The 18,978-nt window shown below is 39.3% G+C and overlaps 1 protein-coding gene across 1 annotated transcript; it reads right to left on the bottom strand.

Moving 5' to 3' along the window:
• Positions 1–212: 212 nt before the first annotated feature.
• On the bottom strand, positions 213–17,394 carry LOC126269561 (probable 28S ribosomal protein S26, mitochondrial). The gene is made up of 3 exons (XM_049974002.1): positions 16,457–17,394; positions 11,280–11,541; positions 213–1,089 (listed from the first exon to the last, which is right to left on the bottom strand). The coding sequence occupies exons 1-3, from the start codon at positions 16,669–16,671 to the stop codon at positions 907–909; spliced, it is 660 nt and encodes a 219-aa protein (XP_049829959.1). The 5' UTR covers positions 16,672–17,394; the 3' UTR covers positions 213–906.
• Positions 17,395–18,978: the final 1,584 nt, after the last annotated feature.

Raw genomic sequence — 18,978 nt, 5'->3', positions numbered from 1 at the left:
ATTGAGTCCCCTGAAGGTTTTACTGATCAGTCTTCGAGTAGTTCTAAAGACATTATGCATGGCAAAATATTTTAAAATAAATTATTCTCTTCACGATGTCCTTCTACACATCAAATGTAAGATACTTGTGGTTCGGCAAAACAAAAATGGATGTATTTACAATAAATTTAAGAGAAACAGAATTTGAAATGGAGACCATGAGAGGAACTGGCTAAGTTTCTGTTCTTTTATTTTTCACTCTTCAGTGTGAACTTATTTCCTAAGAAAATTATGTGCACAAAAGATATGTAAAATGCTGATTTCAATTCCAGTATTTTCTCTTACAAGGAAATAACCTAACTATTTTCATATTGTATTCTATAATATTCAATGCAGCTGCATTGCTCTTCGTAGCACATACCAGTACAAAGTATGGTATAATACACGTTAAGTCAGCACAATTTGTTTTTTATATAAGAAAGAGTGACATACAATTGAACAAGCATTTTCTCAAAGCATGTGATAGAAAGTGGACAGACAAAATCAGCAATAGCCTCGAAGGACACACACACACACACACACACACACACACACACACACACACACACTCCTATTTACTGCAACACTGAATGTGCTGACGGAGGTATTATACGTTTACCTGATACAGTTTATGGAAGACTTAAAATAACAATACATTTTTCACCTTAAATACTGCCATAAAATTAGCATAGGATAATTTGTACAACTTCTTTGGTGCTAATACTACAAAAAACTGAACAAACTATATTTTTTTTTCCTTGCAGAGCAATCTTACTACTCTGCATGCACAGTGATTGCTTTAATGTTCCATCAGACAGAGAAAAATAGTGTGTCCAAGTACATTATTTAAAACTATATACAAAGCACCAACAACATTTTGGATCATTATCAAGATCTACTGCTAACTACCATCTTTTCCCCAGTCTCCTTTGCAATGTCAGGCTTTGTCATTCTACCATGATACACAGTACCATCAACATCCAACGAAAAATTGTAGTCAACTTCATTGTCTAGGGCCTTCTCTATGGCTTCATCAATATTTTCAGGAGTGATGTAGTGTTTAGATCTTTCCTGAAAATAAAAGAAAATGTGTTTCGTGATAGGCAGAAAGAAACTGGATCTGTTTTGTGGGTATTTCATGTGAGGAAACTATACAAAAATAATCATTTGTCGGCAACATTCCATTACATACTATCACAAACTGACATGCACACATTTATAAAACCAATGCGATAATTAATTTTACTAAAGATACTCTGCTGACAAAAAAATTACTAAACAAAAGTTTTAAATACTTGGACATAAGATGCGTGATGAGTTCTACAAATCTCTCCCACTAAGTTGGCAGACAGAGGTACATGCACGCACATATCCTCCAGCGCCCCCACTCCACCCACACCCACATCCACACCCACCCACACACACACACACACACACACACACACACACACGGAGAGAGGGAGGCATGGAGAAAGAAAGAGAAAGAGAGAGAGAGAGAGAGAGAGAGAGAGAGAGAGAGAGAGAGAGGGGGGAGGGGAGGGGAGGAAGGGAGGGGAAAGGGGAGAGGGGGGGAAGAGAGAGGGAGGGAGGGGAATAGGTTGCCACAAAAATTGATGATTATTCTTTTTAAGGAACTTTCAACTGTGGTACACACTATTACTACATGTTGTGCCAGTGTAACATAATAGACTGATCTTTCACAGCTTGAAAAGCTATACAGCATTTTAAGATGTGCCACACACAAGGTATGTCAAAATGATCTTATATTATAGATGATGTAAATAAAATAGAAAGAAACTTCCACATAATTCTGTGTGTGTGTTTGTGTGTTTTGTTAATGTGCCTGTCTGCCGGCGCTTTCCCGCTTGGTAAGTCTTGGAATCTTTGGTTTTAATATATGATCTTATATTATGCATGTTTATGCTGTTGATCCGCATGTAAATGTGTGTACATTTGAGGCCACTACAAATGTTACGCAATAAATTAACATGAAAAAGTTTCTTTTTCGCAGCTTATTATTATGTTCCTTACTGCAGCTTATTATTATGTTCCTCGCATGCATTGCATAATAATATAACAAATGTGCAGAATTATCTGGATATTTTGTTGTTGTTGTTTCTGGGGTGTACAGGTGCTAAACAGTGAGGTTATCGGTGCCCTTACAGCTATTAAAAGAAACAAATATGGTTAAAAGGGCTAAAAACCTTACCACACCCATTCGAATTGATCCATATAGGCACTCCATATTACATGCCATACAACAAAAGAGAAACAATGAGAGGTACTACATATGGTGAGAAAACAGAAAGAAAACAACAGAGGAGCTAAAACAAGAGCACAGGGATATGTGACCAGCCGGCCAGTTACAAAAAACATGTGAACCAGCCACCCTCTTAACACATTAAGAACATCTCCCTAAATTTTTTGGAAACAAGTTGGTCACATCACAAAACCTTAAAAGCCTCAACACATTCATTTGAACATCACTTAAAATACAGTGGAGACCTGCCAGAAAATCTGCTGCTGCTTTCGGGTCCAAAAATAAAACACAATCTAGTAACATATAGCACACAGTGATTTGTATGCTACAAGCACCCCACATTGGAGGGTCGTTGTGCTGGATCACGAAACCATGGTCACAGAACTGCGGCCGATGTGCTTACAATTAAGGAGAACCTCATCCCATCTTCATGGCTGAAAGGAGTTATGCCACAGTTGCACAGAGGGGTTTACTACATGCAACCACTCATCTTCCCACTGATGCAACAACAAGAGCAAAGTGATATTCTGCACTGACAAAATCTAAAATAAATCTGGACCTGTGCAGTAACCATGGTGGCAGGCTGTTGAAACCCTTGATTTTGGGTTGCATGTTCTTCACACCAGCTGGCACCAGCACATGCTGAACATTTATCCCAAATGACATTGTTGTTTATGGACAAATGGAGAAAAGGCATTCCCGAGCTGGATGAGCAACAGTATGGTCAGCGAGGGATGTTGGAGCTGTGAGGAACTTACATGCCTGATACACAATAAGGAGTTGCCGCAGGATGGTGAGTGGTGGTTCCCCACCCTCAGCACAGAGACTGGGTATGGGGCTGGTCCTGTAAGCACCTATGGACAGCATAATATCCTCATGGTGGATAGCAACTATAATCTTAAGGTAAAAGGTCTTGCTGACCCAAACACTGTGCATCCACTGTCTAGCCATGAATACACAATAGCCCTATGAAACTGGAACAAACATACCCTGTCTGCTCCCTAAGATGTGTGGATAAGGCACTTTAAAATATTCAATGCCTTCCGGGTTGTGGCTTTTATGTCTCTCAGGTGTGGTAACCACGATAGTTTCTAGTAAAAAATGAGGCCAAGAAACCTCACTGAGTTTTTAAAATGCAGATTGGTTTACCTCACATGCAAGTCAGATAAATTAAAAATATGACAAGAACAATTAAAATGGACAACACACACACACACACACACACACACACACACACACACACACACACACACACACGCGCACACACAATTATCTGGAAAAAAACTGAAAACACGTCTTTGCAGCCCACTTCTCTAACCTTTGCACTGTAAGTTGCAACACTGGAGAAGGTACAGAAAACAGTGAAATCGTCCACAAATAAGAAACACCGTACAGGACTCAATACAGTAGAAGTGTTACTGCTTATGGCTATGGGTAAGAGGGTAACACTTAAAAACACTGCCCTGAAGAACACCATTGTCCCTCTAAAAATGACCCGACTACACATCACCAACTCAAGACCTAAAAATGTGCTTAGACAGGAAGAACTGTATGAGATAAGGAGATGGCCACAAAAGTCCCACTGATGGATTTGCACAAAAATATTAGTGATATCAAATAATATGCCAAGAGAGGTTTACATCAGAAAACCTCCTGAATAGCCACCTCTAGTAGGGTCAGGTTGTTGACAGTGGACCAAAGTCTCTGGAATCCACATTGACAGGAGCTAAGGAGTTACCTGGTCTCTTAACAACCAGACCATATGATTGTTAACAATACGGTCCAGGTTCTTTCCTACACAGCTGGTTCATGCGGTGCTCCAGTAACTTCGCGGTTCTTCAGTAACTAGTGGGACATGTATGGTCCTTTCCCAGTTTGAGGATAGGTAACAGAACTGCCTCTCTCCACGAGTTGGCAAGCAGGTCTGTCATAGAAAATTAGAACATTCACAGAGGCTTTCCTATGACACTGATCGCAAATGTCGGTGCATTTGGTTGTAATCGGATGCAGTATCATAAGCCTCAGACAGTGCAGACCCTAACTCCAAAACAGAAAAAGGGTGTTTGTAAGATTCAGAATTGTTGGGTCTGAAGTCCAACTTGCCCTTCTCTACAGTTGCACGGTAGCGGCTAAGCACCAGATTCTGATTGGCGTTGGCGGCAGTCACTGCAAAATGCTCTGCCATCATCTGAGCAATGTCTCCAGGTGTCATTAGGAGACACTCCTTTCAGCAGTCCTGCTATTGGTAAACAATTGTGTTTACTGGACATCCTCCTGACAGTTACCATACTTTTGTAGATGAAGTGGAATGGTTGATGGGGTCCAGGAATGCTTTACATGGCGTGCTTTCCTTTCTGCGAAAGGATCTGTTACCCCATCACCAAGTTCGTCAAACGTTTTGCTACATGAAAAATAGAAATGTCGCTGTCTAATATTCAAAAAGCTGTAATTACTAATAGGCCCAAGACTGATGTGGTTTCTCGACCTGATTACCTGTATTTTGTCACTGTCTGTGAGATAAAACAAAATAGGCCTTTATAATACTGCAGCAATTGTAACACACACCAAATAACTGTTTTGGCAGAAATTGCCATTTTTATAACACAGCAGAATATAATTCACAAAGTACCAATATCAAATACATATTAGGCCTACTACAAGCAAAAAGCTTTACATTATGAAATAGTTTTACACTTCATTCATATGCTCCAGTTTCTCAAGCATGAGATCGAGAAGTAGTAGTGCGAAATTCTTATATAAATTTGGAATAGTCATATTCTTCCATAATTTAAGTGATGTCACCGTTTCTTCTCCTCCCTTGTTCTAACAAACAATGTTGTCATCACTAATTCTGTATCTATTCCTGCCGGTGTCAAAGCTTATTCACCGGTTAACTTAGCTAACTCTGCCAGAATCACCAGTTTAGTCATCTCGCAATTATTCTTGGGTTAGTTGTTATTACGTGTTCGGACAAGGCATTTTCCGCGCTACTTCCAGAACAGACCTTAAAGCGGCTGCTAGCCGGAGACTGTACAATTGGCCCTTGCTAGTATATCGATCTGGCCAAAAATTTTCTGTAAAAATTTCATTTTCTTGGACACACTGAGAAGATAATATGTAATCTTTCTTACCTGTTATTCCTTTTAGTCGTTTATTAGCACTCTGGTAGCCTGAATCTATGGATTTCGCTGCTAATCATAACAACACTCATCATTCGCAAACCCAATCAACCACTTAATCAGACAGTGGTTGGCTTTCTTTCGTTCGGCTATACTCTGCTCAGCATGTATAGCCCCTTTTGTCTGCAGGAAAGTTTATTTCTAGATGTGACGAGGATTCCACTGACAGAGACACCACGTATACTACGCATGCATTCATAAATCAAATTATGATTCATTCAGAAATCAACTTAGAATATGTTCAACAATGTTCAAAAACCGACAGGGACACGTTTCAAAGTCATATGAATAATCGATAGACCAACGTGCGCTGGATACTAGGCACTTTGTGAAACAACGTTTTTTCCTCAAGAATATGCATTGTCACCCCCCCTTCCCCCACTCCTAGATCCAGGGCTGCTGCGCAATCTGGTAGCTTGGGCACTTCAGTAAAATTTAGACACAAGCGGAAGAAGGTACAATGCAACTGCGCATGCACATGAGCCCACTCGTTAACTGCTAAAACAAATATAATGTTAAAAGTTGTGACGTCATGCTCATCGGAGGCAATTTGTTGTTACGAAGCATTGCATAGTCTTCCTAAAGCCTTTGACACATTTTGCTGTTGGCAGACGCTTGTATGAGCACTGTGTTTAGTTGCAGTATATGGCGCATTTCCTCTGCAATTTAAGATTTATTTCAGTTTCTTCTCTTGTTCATGTTTTATTACTGCAGTATTATTCTGCAGTAGCAGGATACAGCAATATCCCTTGTTAGAGCATTGGTTCTTACTAGTCAAAATTACAAAAAATTAACTGAGAACAAAAACAATGAAAAATTACCAGAATTAAAAAAAATTCCCACGTTTTTCCTGGTTTTCTCCCAGATGAAAAAATTCCTGAGTTTTTCCCGGATCTCCCGAATCGTAGACACCCTCATTATGTAGGCAAGAGCATTACTCTACTGGGACAGCAAATGTGTCCGTTCTTTGCTGCATAACAAATGGATTTACTTTAATCAAACTTTGATAGCCTTCCCTGCACACTAGTGAGTAGTGGCGTGTAGCTGGATCATCATTTTCTTGGCTTCTTTTGTTGGATAGAGGTTTGGTATAATCATTGCAGTTTGATTCCACTTTATGGCCAGTTTGTCCTAAAGCACTCTTCCTTCTCTGGTTTCCCCACACTTGGGTATTAACTCACAATAGGTTATTGTTCATACTTCAGGTCATACCTCCAAACCCCAGACCAAGGGACCAATTGGCGATTGGGAAGGCACTAGTTCAGACATCACCCCTCCTCGGGCCTGCCATTTACCAGAAGGTGTGTGCATGTCCCACCTGTCGATTCAGGTGCTGGAGACGACACATTACACAGCCAGTCTCTGTGTGTCAAACCTCCTTCAGTAAAGCACAAAGAGCAAGAAACGCAAAATCAGGACCTCAAATGCCAAAACTGAGGAAAAACATTGTAAATCAGTGAGGAAGAAAGGAAAGACAGCCTGTGCATAAACAGAATATGTTGAAGTGTCAGAAATTATCAATAAGGAGTTAGTGGCAAAGGTGAAGACTAAGACAGAACTTAGCATCTGGAAGGGGAAGCAATGACTGTGTCATGGCTGGGGAGCAACTGGGTACAAACTATTTGCTCATCACAAGACATGAGCCAAATGGGAATGGGGGGGCGGATGGTAGATGGATAACTTGCAGCTATTTTTGCGAACCATGTACTCACATAACAGCTGACACTCCCAACGCGATCTCTGCAAGATTTTTGGTTATCAGCTTCACACAGTATCTTTAATGCTAATTTTTGTAGAGGGTTTGGTATTAATGTATGCCCAACAGTTGCAGCACAGTGAAACATCATCTTATTGAATACAACAAACTAAGTAGCTAATAGGGAACATAAATATGATCCCTAAAGCAATGTGTGCAGCAATATTTGTGCACTTTTAGATAAACTGCGTTAATTTCGGAGACGTGTACAAACACGTGAGGCAATACTGACCCTACAACCTCTCACAGAAGATAGGTTAAAGAAAGGCAAACATATGTTTATAGCATTTGTAGACTTAGAAGAAGTTTTTGACAATGTTGACTGGAGTACTCTCTTTCAAATTCTAAAGGTCGAGGGATAAAACACAAGGAGCAAAATGCTATTTACAATTTGTGCAGAAACCAGAGGGAAGTTATGAGTTGAGGGGCATGAAAGAAAAGGTATGGTTGAGAAGGGAGTGAGAAAGGGTTGTAGCCTAGCCCCGATGTTACTCAATCTGTCTATTGAACCAGCAATTAAAAAAAAAAGAGAGCGAGAGAGAGAGAGAGAGAGAGAGAGAGAGAGAGAGAGAGAGAGAGAGAGAGAATTGGGGTAGATATTAAAATCCAGGAAGAAGAAATAGAAACTTTGAAGTTTGCTGATGACATTGCAAATTTTGGCAAGGACAACAAGGGACTTGGTAGAGCAGTTGAACGGAATGGGCAGTATCTTGAAAGGAGGATATAAGATGAACATCAACAAAAGTAAAAAAAAAAAAAAAAGCTAATGGAATGTAGTCTAATTAAATCAGATGATGCTGAGGGAATTGGATTAGAAAATGAGACACTTAAAAGTGGTAAATGAGTTCAGATATTTGGGAAGCAAAATAACTGATGATGTTCAAATTAGGGAGGAAATAAATTGCAGACTGGCAATGGCAAAAAAAGCATTTCTGAAGAAGAAAAATTTGCTAACGTCGAGTACAGATTTAAATGCCAGGAACTCCTTTCTGAAAGTATTTGTGTGAAATGTAGCCTTGTATGGACGTGAAACATAGGCAATAAATAATTTTGACCAGAAGAGAATAGAAGCATTTCAAATGTGGTGCCACAGAAGAATGCTGAAGATTCAATCGGTAGATCATGTAACTAACGAGGAGGTACTGAATAGAATTGGGGAAAAGAGAAATTTGTGTTACAACCTGACCAAAAGGAGGGATTGGTTGGTAGGACACATTCTGAGACATCAAGGGATCACTAATTTAGTTTTGGAGGGAATTGTGTATGGTAAAAATCATAGAGGGGGACCAAGAGATGAATACATTAAGCAGATTCAGAGAGATGTGGGTTGGAGCAGTTGCTTGGAGATGAAAAGGCTTGCAAAGGATAGAGTAACATGGAGAGCTGCTTCAAACCAGTCTTCAGACTGAAGATCACAACAATACATGTTAATTATTCTGGGCGGGATTATCTGCAAACAATTAAAAACTTTTGGAAATCATTTCTGCATGCTAAGGAGGAGACCAGTCACAGCCACTTGGCCACAGACGTCTACAGGTTGACCCAAAAGTCGGTTAACATTTGAAAATGCACTGATTCACACAATAACGTAGGTAGAGAGGTAACACTTGACACATATGCCTGAAACAACATGGGGTTTTACTGAACCCCAAAACAAATGCAAAACTGACTAAGAGATGGCGTTGGACAGCAATACAGAAATGATGCCGCATGAGAACCATATATAAAATGAGCTGTACTGAGAGAGGGAGTCAGGTCTCCACACCTCAATCCATGTGATTATTGAATGTGGGGTTACATGAAGTCGCAGGTCTACTGCGTTCGTCCGACCTTATTAAGGATGGTAAAAGACAACATCCCACGGTTCACAGTATTGTCCCTTGACTACAGATAATATAGATGAATGACAGTCGAGGTTGAGCATTTGTTGTAACGGACTTCGTCTTTGCTAAAGTCGATTGTGATGTTAATTATTGTTTTTGTGTCATATGAACTGGCATCCGCTGGTCACTTTGTGCACATTGTTTTTGCTTTCAAAAAAGCCCCATGTCATTTCAAGCATGTGTGTCAAATTTTACCCTTCTATCTACAATATTCCAGAAAGTATTTACTTTTCAAATGTTAACTGACTTTTGAGTCAATCTGCATTTTGTACTGCAAGGACATCACTCTTTTTGGGTGACTCAATTACATTTGTAACTAAACAGTAAATATAAAAAGCCATGCACCCACAGGAAATTATAGCCTCCTTATAAAGAGAGCATTTTGTACTGCAAGCTATCAGGACATCGCTCTTTTTGGGTGACTCAATTACATTTGTAACTAAACAGTAAATATAAAAAGCCATGCATCCACAGGAAATTATAGCCTCCTCATAAATCATCTAGAAGCTCAATTGGCCTATACAACAGAAAAAAAACACGAGTTTTAACAAGGACTTTCTCTTCCAGTTAAAGTAAACTTTCCAACTAGGATTGCTACATGCTCTAAAATAGCCATTTCTAACATGTTTAGAGGCAAACAAAAGTAACACCGCCACATCACAAAACCAATAATCAACAACCTATGCAGCTTCTTGTTAGAATTGTGTATACTGAGCTGGTAAAATGCCTACTAAATCTGATTACATGATGAATCTACCAAAAATTGAGTATTTTAGGAAGTACTAGTTATGTGAGTAATCTGTAAGTGCAGAACCTATACCAAATAAGCCTGCAAGAATTTTCATCTGCTTCTATTACTTCCTGAATCCTTCTAGGAGCCATTTTTTATTCTTTCAGGAAATCAAAGTCAGTTAAGAAGAAGAGGTAAGTTTGCCAATTTATTTCAACAACTATTCCCATGGTCTGTACTCATTCATTTTGCTTCAAGTTAAATTTTGTGCACCTGAACGATTCTGATATGCAAGTTTAAATTTTTTTTCACTGGGGTGCTAGTTAGTAGTAACTTAATGTGACAAATCACAGCCTTGCACACACACACTCAAATGTGCTTGTGTTCTTATCTACCCAAACCCTGACAGAATCCTTCTCTTCCTGTTCATGAGGCACAAGACATTAGGATTATTGTGTTCATTCATTCCCATAACATTTTTTGTAAATCACATCATGGAAGAAAGCCTTCGGTGAGGTGGAATGAGTCAGTTATACATTACTAGGTAGAAACAGCAACCCCTGGCAATTACAGCGACGACAAATTATGACTAATCTACCCACACATAATTATAGTAATTACTTTTAAAATACTTTATGTAGAAGTATGTAGATTACAAAAAACAACTATTTTGAAAACAGCCACTGTTCATTTTCATATACTACTCAGCTACTCCTGTTATCTAGAATATAATGTATCACAAAAATACAGTATAACAATCATTTATAGCCTATTTCAGGTACCACCCCACCATTCATTTCATATGATCTATGAAACTACAGATAAACAGATGAGCTGTCCAAATTGTAATTTGAATACTTCAAGTGGAACTCACCTGAGATACAAGTCCAGTATCATAACAAAAGAAAACTCTGTAGGTCTCTCTAGCTACCAAATTTTATGTTTCATCTTAGACTTTACCACTTCTTGCTTTAAACTGACAAATTTCAGAGTACTTAATGCAGACTTGCAGTTCTTCAATGTTACAAGACACCCAATCCAAGGTGCATTTCACAACTGCCAGACCCACAAACAACCCCCTCCCCTTTCGTTTTGCAGAAAAAAAACATCCAATGACAACTATCTCTCCTAATATGACATTACCACAACAGCTAGCTTTAATTTTTCTCATTTGGCTAAATACTGGCATTTAGCACCCTTAATTATCACTAATCTGGGCAAACTTAGCATAACAAAAGTTTGGCATATACCCCAGAGGTTGCTTGTTGAACTCTTGCTTTGAGAAGCATGTTGAAGTTTAGAATTTTCCAAAAGCATACTACATGTAAGTAAATAAAAATAAAATATCAAGAGGGCTATAGGAGTGGTTAAAACTTGCCTAAAGGACATACAACCTTATGTTTACTATTAATCTTACATGTGTATGCTTCATTCGTTCTATTTCAGTACTAACCTTTTCTTTGGAAACAATGTCTTCTACTTTCTCCAAGTATTCTTTTTCTTGCTGCTCATGTTTTATGATAGCATCAAGAATTGCTTCTTTCTCAGCCAGCTCCTGTTTTGCTAGTCGAACTGCCCGCAGTTTTGCTACTTCTACATTCCAGGCATCATTTTCCTTCATACATAAAACATGCTGCTCTCTCTCTCTTCTTAGCTCCTCCTGAGCTTGCTCACTAGCCGATGCTGATTTTTCTAGTTCTTCTTTCAGGAAAGCTCTATATTGAGGAACAAAACTTACTATGCAGTTCAGTGTTGTCTACTAATGTGAAACATTTTACAACATAAGATAATAGGTTGTCCGTTTTATGATAATAGATCTAAGAGGCACATTATAACACAGAACTCGATACACAATCAGTAGCCAGCAAAAGTGTAATTGTACTTCTGGTATCTGCACTGTTAACATCTTTTCTCGATGTTTCTCTAATAACTGTCAACAAATTAGTGAGACGTGACAAACACACAAAAAGAAAGCAGCTATTATGATTCAAAACATAAGCTGACAACAGTAGTAAAGGTAAAGTTTCTATAAGAATTATCCATTTAAGTCAAATTTACAAACGGTATCTGTAGATGTGGGTCAAGACTCATGGTGCTGTTAGTGTGATGTATGTATTTTTAAGTAACTTTAAGCACACTGCCTGATAAAAAAGTAAAACATCCAGAAAAATTGTTGGATTTCAATGTAACTTAGTAGAAGTACACACCATCAGCAACAGGCATGTAAATGATTTGAGTTGCAATTCACTGTGACTGCTGCCAGGGCACATTAGTGTTGTTCACGTCTAGTGGTATCACTAGGCCTGCTAGCATACATAAAGGGTGTGAACAGTGTCAGATGTTGAATGATCACTGAACAACACAGCAATGCCAAGTACTCATATGAGACAGCATTATTAGCACATGGCAGAATTTAACGGGGGCCTCACTGTGGGTCTGCAATTGGTCAGCTGGCCAAATCAGACAATATACAGATTTGTGGGGCACTCAGATATGACAGTGGCCCAATGCTTGCCTGCATGGGAATGTGGAGGCAGGCATACTCATCGTCAAAGTTCCAGATGACCATGTTTGACCCCTTCACAGAGAATCACTGTATTGTGCACCATATACTGGGTGATCAAAAAGACAGTATACATTTGAAAACTTAATAAACCACGGAATAATGTAGATAGAGAGGTAAAAATTGACATGCATGCACTGGAATGACATGGGGTTTTATTAGAACAAAAAAAAAAAAAAAAAGTATTGCTAGACGTGTGAAAGATCTCTGGCGCGCGCGTTTGGTGATGATCATGTGCTCAGCCGCCACTTTCGTCATGCTTGGCCTCCCAGACCTCAGTCCGTGCGATTATTGGCTTTGAGTTTACCTGAAGTCGCATGTGTATCGTGATTGACTGACATCTCTAGGGATGCTGAAAGACAACACCCAATGCCAATGCCTCACCATAACTCTGGACATGCTTTACAGTGCTGTTCACAACATTATTCCTCGACTACAGTATTGTTGAGGAATGATGGTGGACATATTGAGCATTTCCTGTAAAGAACATCATCTTTGCTTTGCCTTACTTTGTTATGCTAATTATTGCTATTCTGATCAGATGAAGTGCCATCTGTCGGACATTTTATGAAAGTTTGTATTTTTTTGGTTCTAATAAAATCCCATGTCATTCCAAGCATGTGTGTCAATTTGTACCTCTCTATCTATGTAATTCCGTGATTTATGCAGTTTTCAAATTTATACTAACTTTTCGATCACCCGGTACATTGTAAACCTTCACGTCTGTGCCTGCTATCTTACAACAAGCAATGGACAACATTCTGTATTACACTGCAACATAGATTGGAAACCAGCAGCAGCCACACTAGGAAATTTCCATCATATGAGCAAGTTTTCATTAACAATACAACACAAATGGCTGTGTTTGGAGTGGTGACATGAATGGGAAACATGATCTGCTCATTAATGGCATTTCACTGTGTTCAGTGATGAATTATGGTTCTGCACCACCCCAAATGACCACCATTGGCGAGTATTGCAGTGACCTGGGGAGAGGTCCCATTTGCCCAATGTTTTGGAGAGGTAAAGCTGTCTTACTGTTGACATCACGGTGTGGGGAGCCATCAGGTACCACTTCAGGTCATGGTTTATAGTGAAGTGGAAACACTGACGGCAGAACAGTACTTCACGGACATCCTGTGACCTCACATGTTACCTCTCATGTGAAAGTATCGCGGTGACAATTTTCAACTGGGCAATGCTCATCCACACACGGAATGTGTTTCTGTAAACTACCTGTGTGACGTTGAGATACTTCTGTGGCCAGCAAGAGCCCCAAATCTGTCCCCAACAAAATGTGTGCAACCAGCTTGACACCAACTTCATCTCAGTGCCAGTAAACAGGATATCAAGGACCAGTTACAACAGTTGTGGGTCATCTAGCCTCAGAAGACGACGTAACAGTTTTACAACACCCGCCTGAACCAAATCCAGGCATGTGTTCAAGGCAATAGAGCTAGAATGTCATACTAATAAGTGAGCTCATACTGCCAACACCTTTGTAAATTTGATCCAATTTTTGTAATCGTTGCAATAACATCACATACCCTCTAAAGTTATAAAGCTTCAGTTTCTTCTATCCTCCCCTTCCGGGTGCTGCTTTTTTTCAGGTAGCGTACATATAATTTACATACTCTCACACAACATCTGTATAGCTGACAATATAGCAACATAATGTTATTGATTACATAGTAGCTTCCCCTTATTTTCTTCTAGCTTGTCTGAAAATAAGAAAGCTTACAGAAAAGACAATTGTCCTTGTCTATATTTAATGAAATACCTTTCAGTTTATCAAAAAATAAGTTACTCTTGCAAAATTTCTACATACTATTTCTTTTATACTAAATCAGCATAGTCAGCTATTCTAAAAATTGCAACACCAAACTCAGATGAAGAGGAGATGCAACTGTAGGACAAGTAGCAACATCTTGTATGACCAGAAAGGTAAGTGCTATGCCAAGCAGAGTCAATGAAGAACCGTTACACAAAATGGAAACATGTGAGAAAGTGTCAGCATATTTTGTTAGAGCAAAAATGCATAATTTTGTATCCAAGTTCAAATTATGCAGAATATCAGTGTCCAGGAATTGGCTTTGTCACACTGACATTTCAGGTGATAAGAGCCTGCTGCTATGTCTGTGTGATTGTAGAATCAGTGCATAGAACAGGGTCATATGTGGCGACAACATAGTACTGGACCACACATGGTGACATAGTCATAGGATTAACATATTCTTACTGACATCACTGTTAACAAATCATACAGCTTCATTCAGTACAGCTCGCTGATGGTGCGCTGCTGTGGTTGTGCAGCTGTTTTCATGAACCATTTAATGCCATCTGCTGTTGTCTGACCTGGTAGCATGCATAAATGTACTATGTGGCAAAATACAGCATCTTCAGACAAGCTCTGCTTCCGCCTATCAATAAGCTGATGGCCAATATATCTGTTGGACATTAACATGGTAACCAAAAACTGCTGGCCAAGATAGCTGAGTGTCAGACTGCATAAACTTCAAGTATGTTGATCTGGATTATCATTGTGCACAACGTGCAGTTTCAACTACCCAGTATTAAAGATACATCATGTTCAAAAACTCAATATACTCCTGTAATTCCAATAATTTCCAAATTGTAACTCTTCATACTAATGAATCAATCTGACTCTCTACAGTGACCATGTAAACAGTATTTTCTGAACTGTCTGATCATACATATCCATTTCTTTAATCCAGCAATCTGGCCATTGGGGAGCTGCACATTAACTTTGAATGTGTGCTACAACCAGCAAAGTAACATTAAGCAACCAACTTGCCTGTAAGTAAACTTTCAAGATCTCATATCCAAATAGCCCACATCATTAAGTTCAAGGCACAGGTGCTGTAAACAAAGGCAGCATTTAAAATTTGCTTGTGACAGCTATAAGAAAATAAATCATGCATACTCAAACAGTATAGTACCACACAAGGCTTCTGCTATCTTCGTATAACAGTATGCAAGTAACTGAAGTGTTCAATACTAATTTGCCATCTCACAACCAAACTGTCACCTCACAACATGACCGAGACCTCAGCCTGCACTACAGATCAATATGTCACCACAATCTATATTTTAGATACTAACACATACATAGAAAATTTTTGATATTCTGTTCCCTAACTTATGTTACGTATGCATGACATAACATGCCACATAATTATGACACGACGAAGCTAACACTAGTGCAGTAGACCCACATTATGTACACCAAATTCTACATGTAACACGGTACTGGTGATACATGCACAAAACACTAAATGGTGGATGTTCTACTACCAACAGCCTAAAAACCTGATGTGAACTGAAATTATCATTAGGAGGAGGTAAGCAATAGAAGAGCATGGGGCAGGTCACTTCAAACTGTAGATCAGGTGACCATTCTGGGAAAAAATAGAACAAAACGTTTGAAATGACAAACATTGGCTTGTGAAATCTGCATTAGCCAGCGAAGATCTCTAACCTAGCTGCCCCAGTCTCTGGTGCTGTCAGTGATGTAAATAACAGTTTGACACAAAAGCAAATTAAAAAGAGTCATCCCAGCAGCTTGCAATGAACAGAAACTATATTACAGATTCTATGCTGTTGTGCTCAACAATAAAAGCACAAATAAATGAAATAAGAATCAATACTAACTAGTCCATTTAAATCTTAAGCAACACGTAAAATATCAAAACACAAAACGTAAGTGACTTGCCTAGAAAAGCAGCAACAAAACACACGACCTTTATATCACATACGAATTCACAAAAGATGAGTTAGCTATTTAAATACAATTAAGAAACAGCAAGGGAACAAAATATAAATAGGCCTACGAGCAAACCAATTTTGAACTATCATAACAGTTTGGCGACACAATATCAAAATATAAGCAGACAATGGCATGATAAGATTCTTATCTTCTGGAAACTACAGAAAATGATGTAGTAACACGTTGCTCACTATACTGACTGTAAAAACAGCGAAGCAACTTTTAATAAGCATTAATACTGTTTCTGTAAATATACATGTAATGCACAAAAATAAATTACCGAATACTCTTAATGTAAGTCTTGTAATTGTTATGCAGTCGCAATAGTTCTGAATTTTCTTCTTCGGGAAGCCGTTTTCTTTCTGGCACTCGAAACATTTTGCTTTTTGCCATAGGTAAATGTCTAGGTTTCCTCCGTGCCATACGTATACTCTCGTACTGAACCGATAAATTCCGAGGTACTGCAGATCTACACACACTAACTATTGCATTCATTGTATTTCACGGCACAACAATACTTTAATCGCCCCAGTATAATAATGGGCAGCTAAGTTCTGTAGGTCCACACGACGCCTCTCTCTCGTGCGCAGTCGCAGACGCACAGATATATATGCGCATGCTTTGCACTATTAGTGGATAGAACGCACGCATGCAACAACCAACGTCATGTCACGTCAACTTTAGGGTGTATTGACGCTGGACGTCACGTTACGTAAATTCGGTTATCCTAGTACTAGTGAAAGTGAGATTATGAGAGACGATCCGTGATACACATGACGGAATATAGTGTTAGGAATGAGGAAGTATCAACGATGAAGGCCAATTCACACGAGCAGTCGCCTCACGTCAAGATAAGGCACGTCAAAACATTTCACAATGCATTCACAATGGCCGTCGTATCACAGCACCGTCAACGTTTCTTACACCTAGTTCCCTGGCTTGCACCACTCGTTGCGTAAAGTGAGTTACACGCAAATGGTTACGTGTATGTCCCGTAGACACGCCACCATCAGTGAACACTTCAGTTTCGTGGTTTGTGAGTGTCGCATACTTTTGTCTAAAATGAAAGTTTTCACAGCTGTACGAGTTGTGACGAAGCTGATACTTCTTTGTGTGAAAACACTGCACAAGGAAAGAGATAAAAAAACTTAAGAAACATGTTTGGTTTGTGAGTGGACCAAGAAAAGACGCCAGCTCGATTGCTCAGCGACCTTGCTGCAAGAAATTGTAGAGGAAGATCGAAGAAGTTATTTTAATCACCTCTGAATGTTACCAGACCAGTTCACGTATCTTTTAACTACAATGAACAACGCAATAAGGAAAAAAGATGCTGTTCAAAAATGGTTCAAATGGCTCTGAGCACTATGGGACTCAACTGCTGTGGTCATTAGTCCCCTAGAACTTAGAACTACTTAAACCTAACTAACCTAAGGACATCACAAACATCCATGCCCTAGGCAGGATTCGAACCTGCGACCGTAGCAGTTGCACGGTTCCGGACTGCGCGCCTAGAACCGCGAGACCACCGCGGCCGAAAGATGCTGTAATACGTCTCTCGGAAAGTGGCGATTCATAGTCTTCACAACAGTATCTGTCTTTTGTCCCCAAATCCACAACTGCCATATTTGTTCCAACTGTTTGTGATGCCATTTACCTGGTACTTGCAGAATACGTGAAGGTAAAGCATATCACTGCTTAGTTATTTTTGTAATATTATTATTAATGATGAAAAAATACACTTGCAGGAAGATCACACCATTACAGTATCACGTAATTCATTGTAGCATCATAGTGCAAAGTAATGGCTTCTGACTGTGACAGCTCTTCTCCCTCACCTAGCATTTCCTAGGCTGCAACTAATTGTTCTGAGTAGTCCTGTTCTTTCTTTTGCCTCTCGTCCAAGAAATACTTCCGCTCGTGCCTAATTAGGGCTGGATTTCCTCCATCAATTCTATGTTATATTCTTCTCGAAATTTTCGCATTTGCTTCATAATGCTCTAGCAAAAAGTGGATATTCCATCCTCTTCCTCGGGGTGATTTGTAATTGACCTTAGCGCATCGACAGCAGTTTCGAGATACTCTAAAGGGTCTTCAACGCTACTTTTTTGTACTCTGTTTTGATGCTGACTGCAAACTGATACTGCAAGTTTGGATGCTCACGCTGTCATTGATTTTGTTTATGTTTCGTATGGGTGGAGACTGTGGTTCACTAATTAGCATGTCCTCCAGTGCCTGCCAATGTGTCAATTTTCATCTTCTTCATTTTCTTTATTATCACCTTGGAAGGTAGAGAATGAGATTGTTATAACTTGAATTGTAGTATACCTGAGCATAATTTGGTATCATTCCAATGAACAGTAATATTTTGCACAATAACCCGCATTACTCTTTTGCAGGTACCCCAGACTGAAGATGTACAGAGGGACACAATGAAGGACTCTGAAGTTCGATAGAATTTAGGGTGCTTTGGTGCAATAAATGGGGAAAATATAGTGACTAAATGTCCACCAAAAAGTCTCTCTGAGTTCCACAATTATAAGGGAACCTTCAGTATTGTTGTCTTTGCTGTTTGCAGATGGTGATTACTGTTTCACTTATGTTAATATACGTGAAGCAGGAGGGGCCTTTGATGGTGGCATTTTCGCAAGCTGTACACTAAAATGGGAAATAGAATCCAGAGCTCTCGGCCTGCTACAAGATTCAGTTTTAGTTGGTGCTGATGCTTTCCCACTAACACCATATTTAATTAAACCTTTTTGCAAACTATGGCCCACTGAGTGTAAAAAATTCAACTACAGATTT

The sequence above is a fragment of the Schistocerca gregaria genome, chromosome 1 (assembly GCF_023897955.1).
Source record: "Schistocerca gregaria isolate iqSchGreg1 chromosome 1, iqSchGreg1.2, whole genome shotgun sequence".
Lineage (NCBI taxonomy): Eukaryota > Metazoa > Arthropoda > Insecta > Orthoptera > Acrididae > Schistocerca > Schistocerca gregaria.
This window is presented reverse-complemented; position numbering and strand designations above follow the sequence as displayed.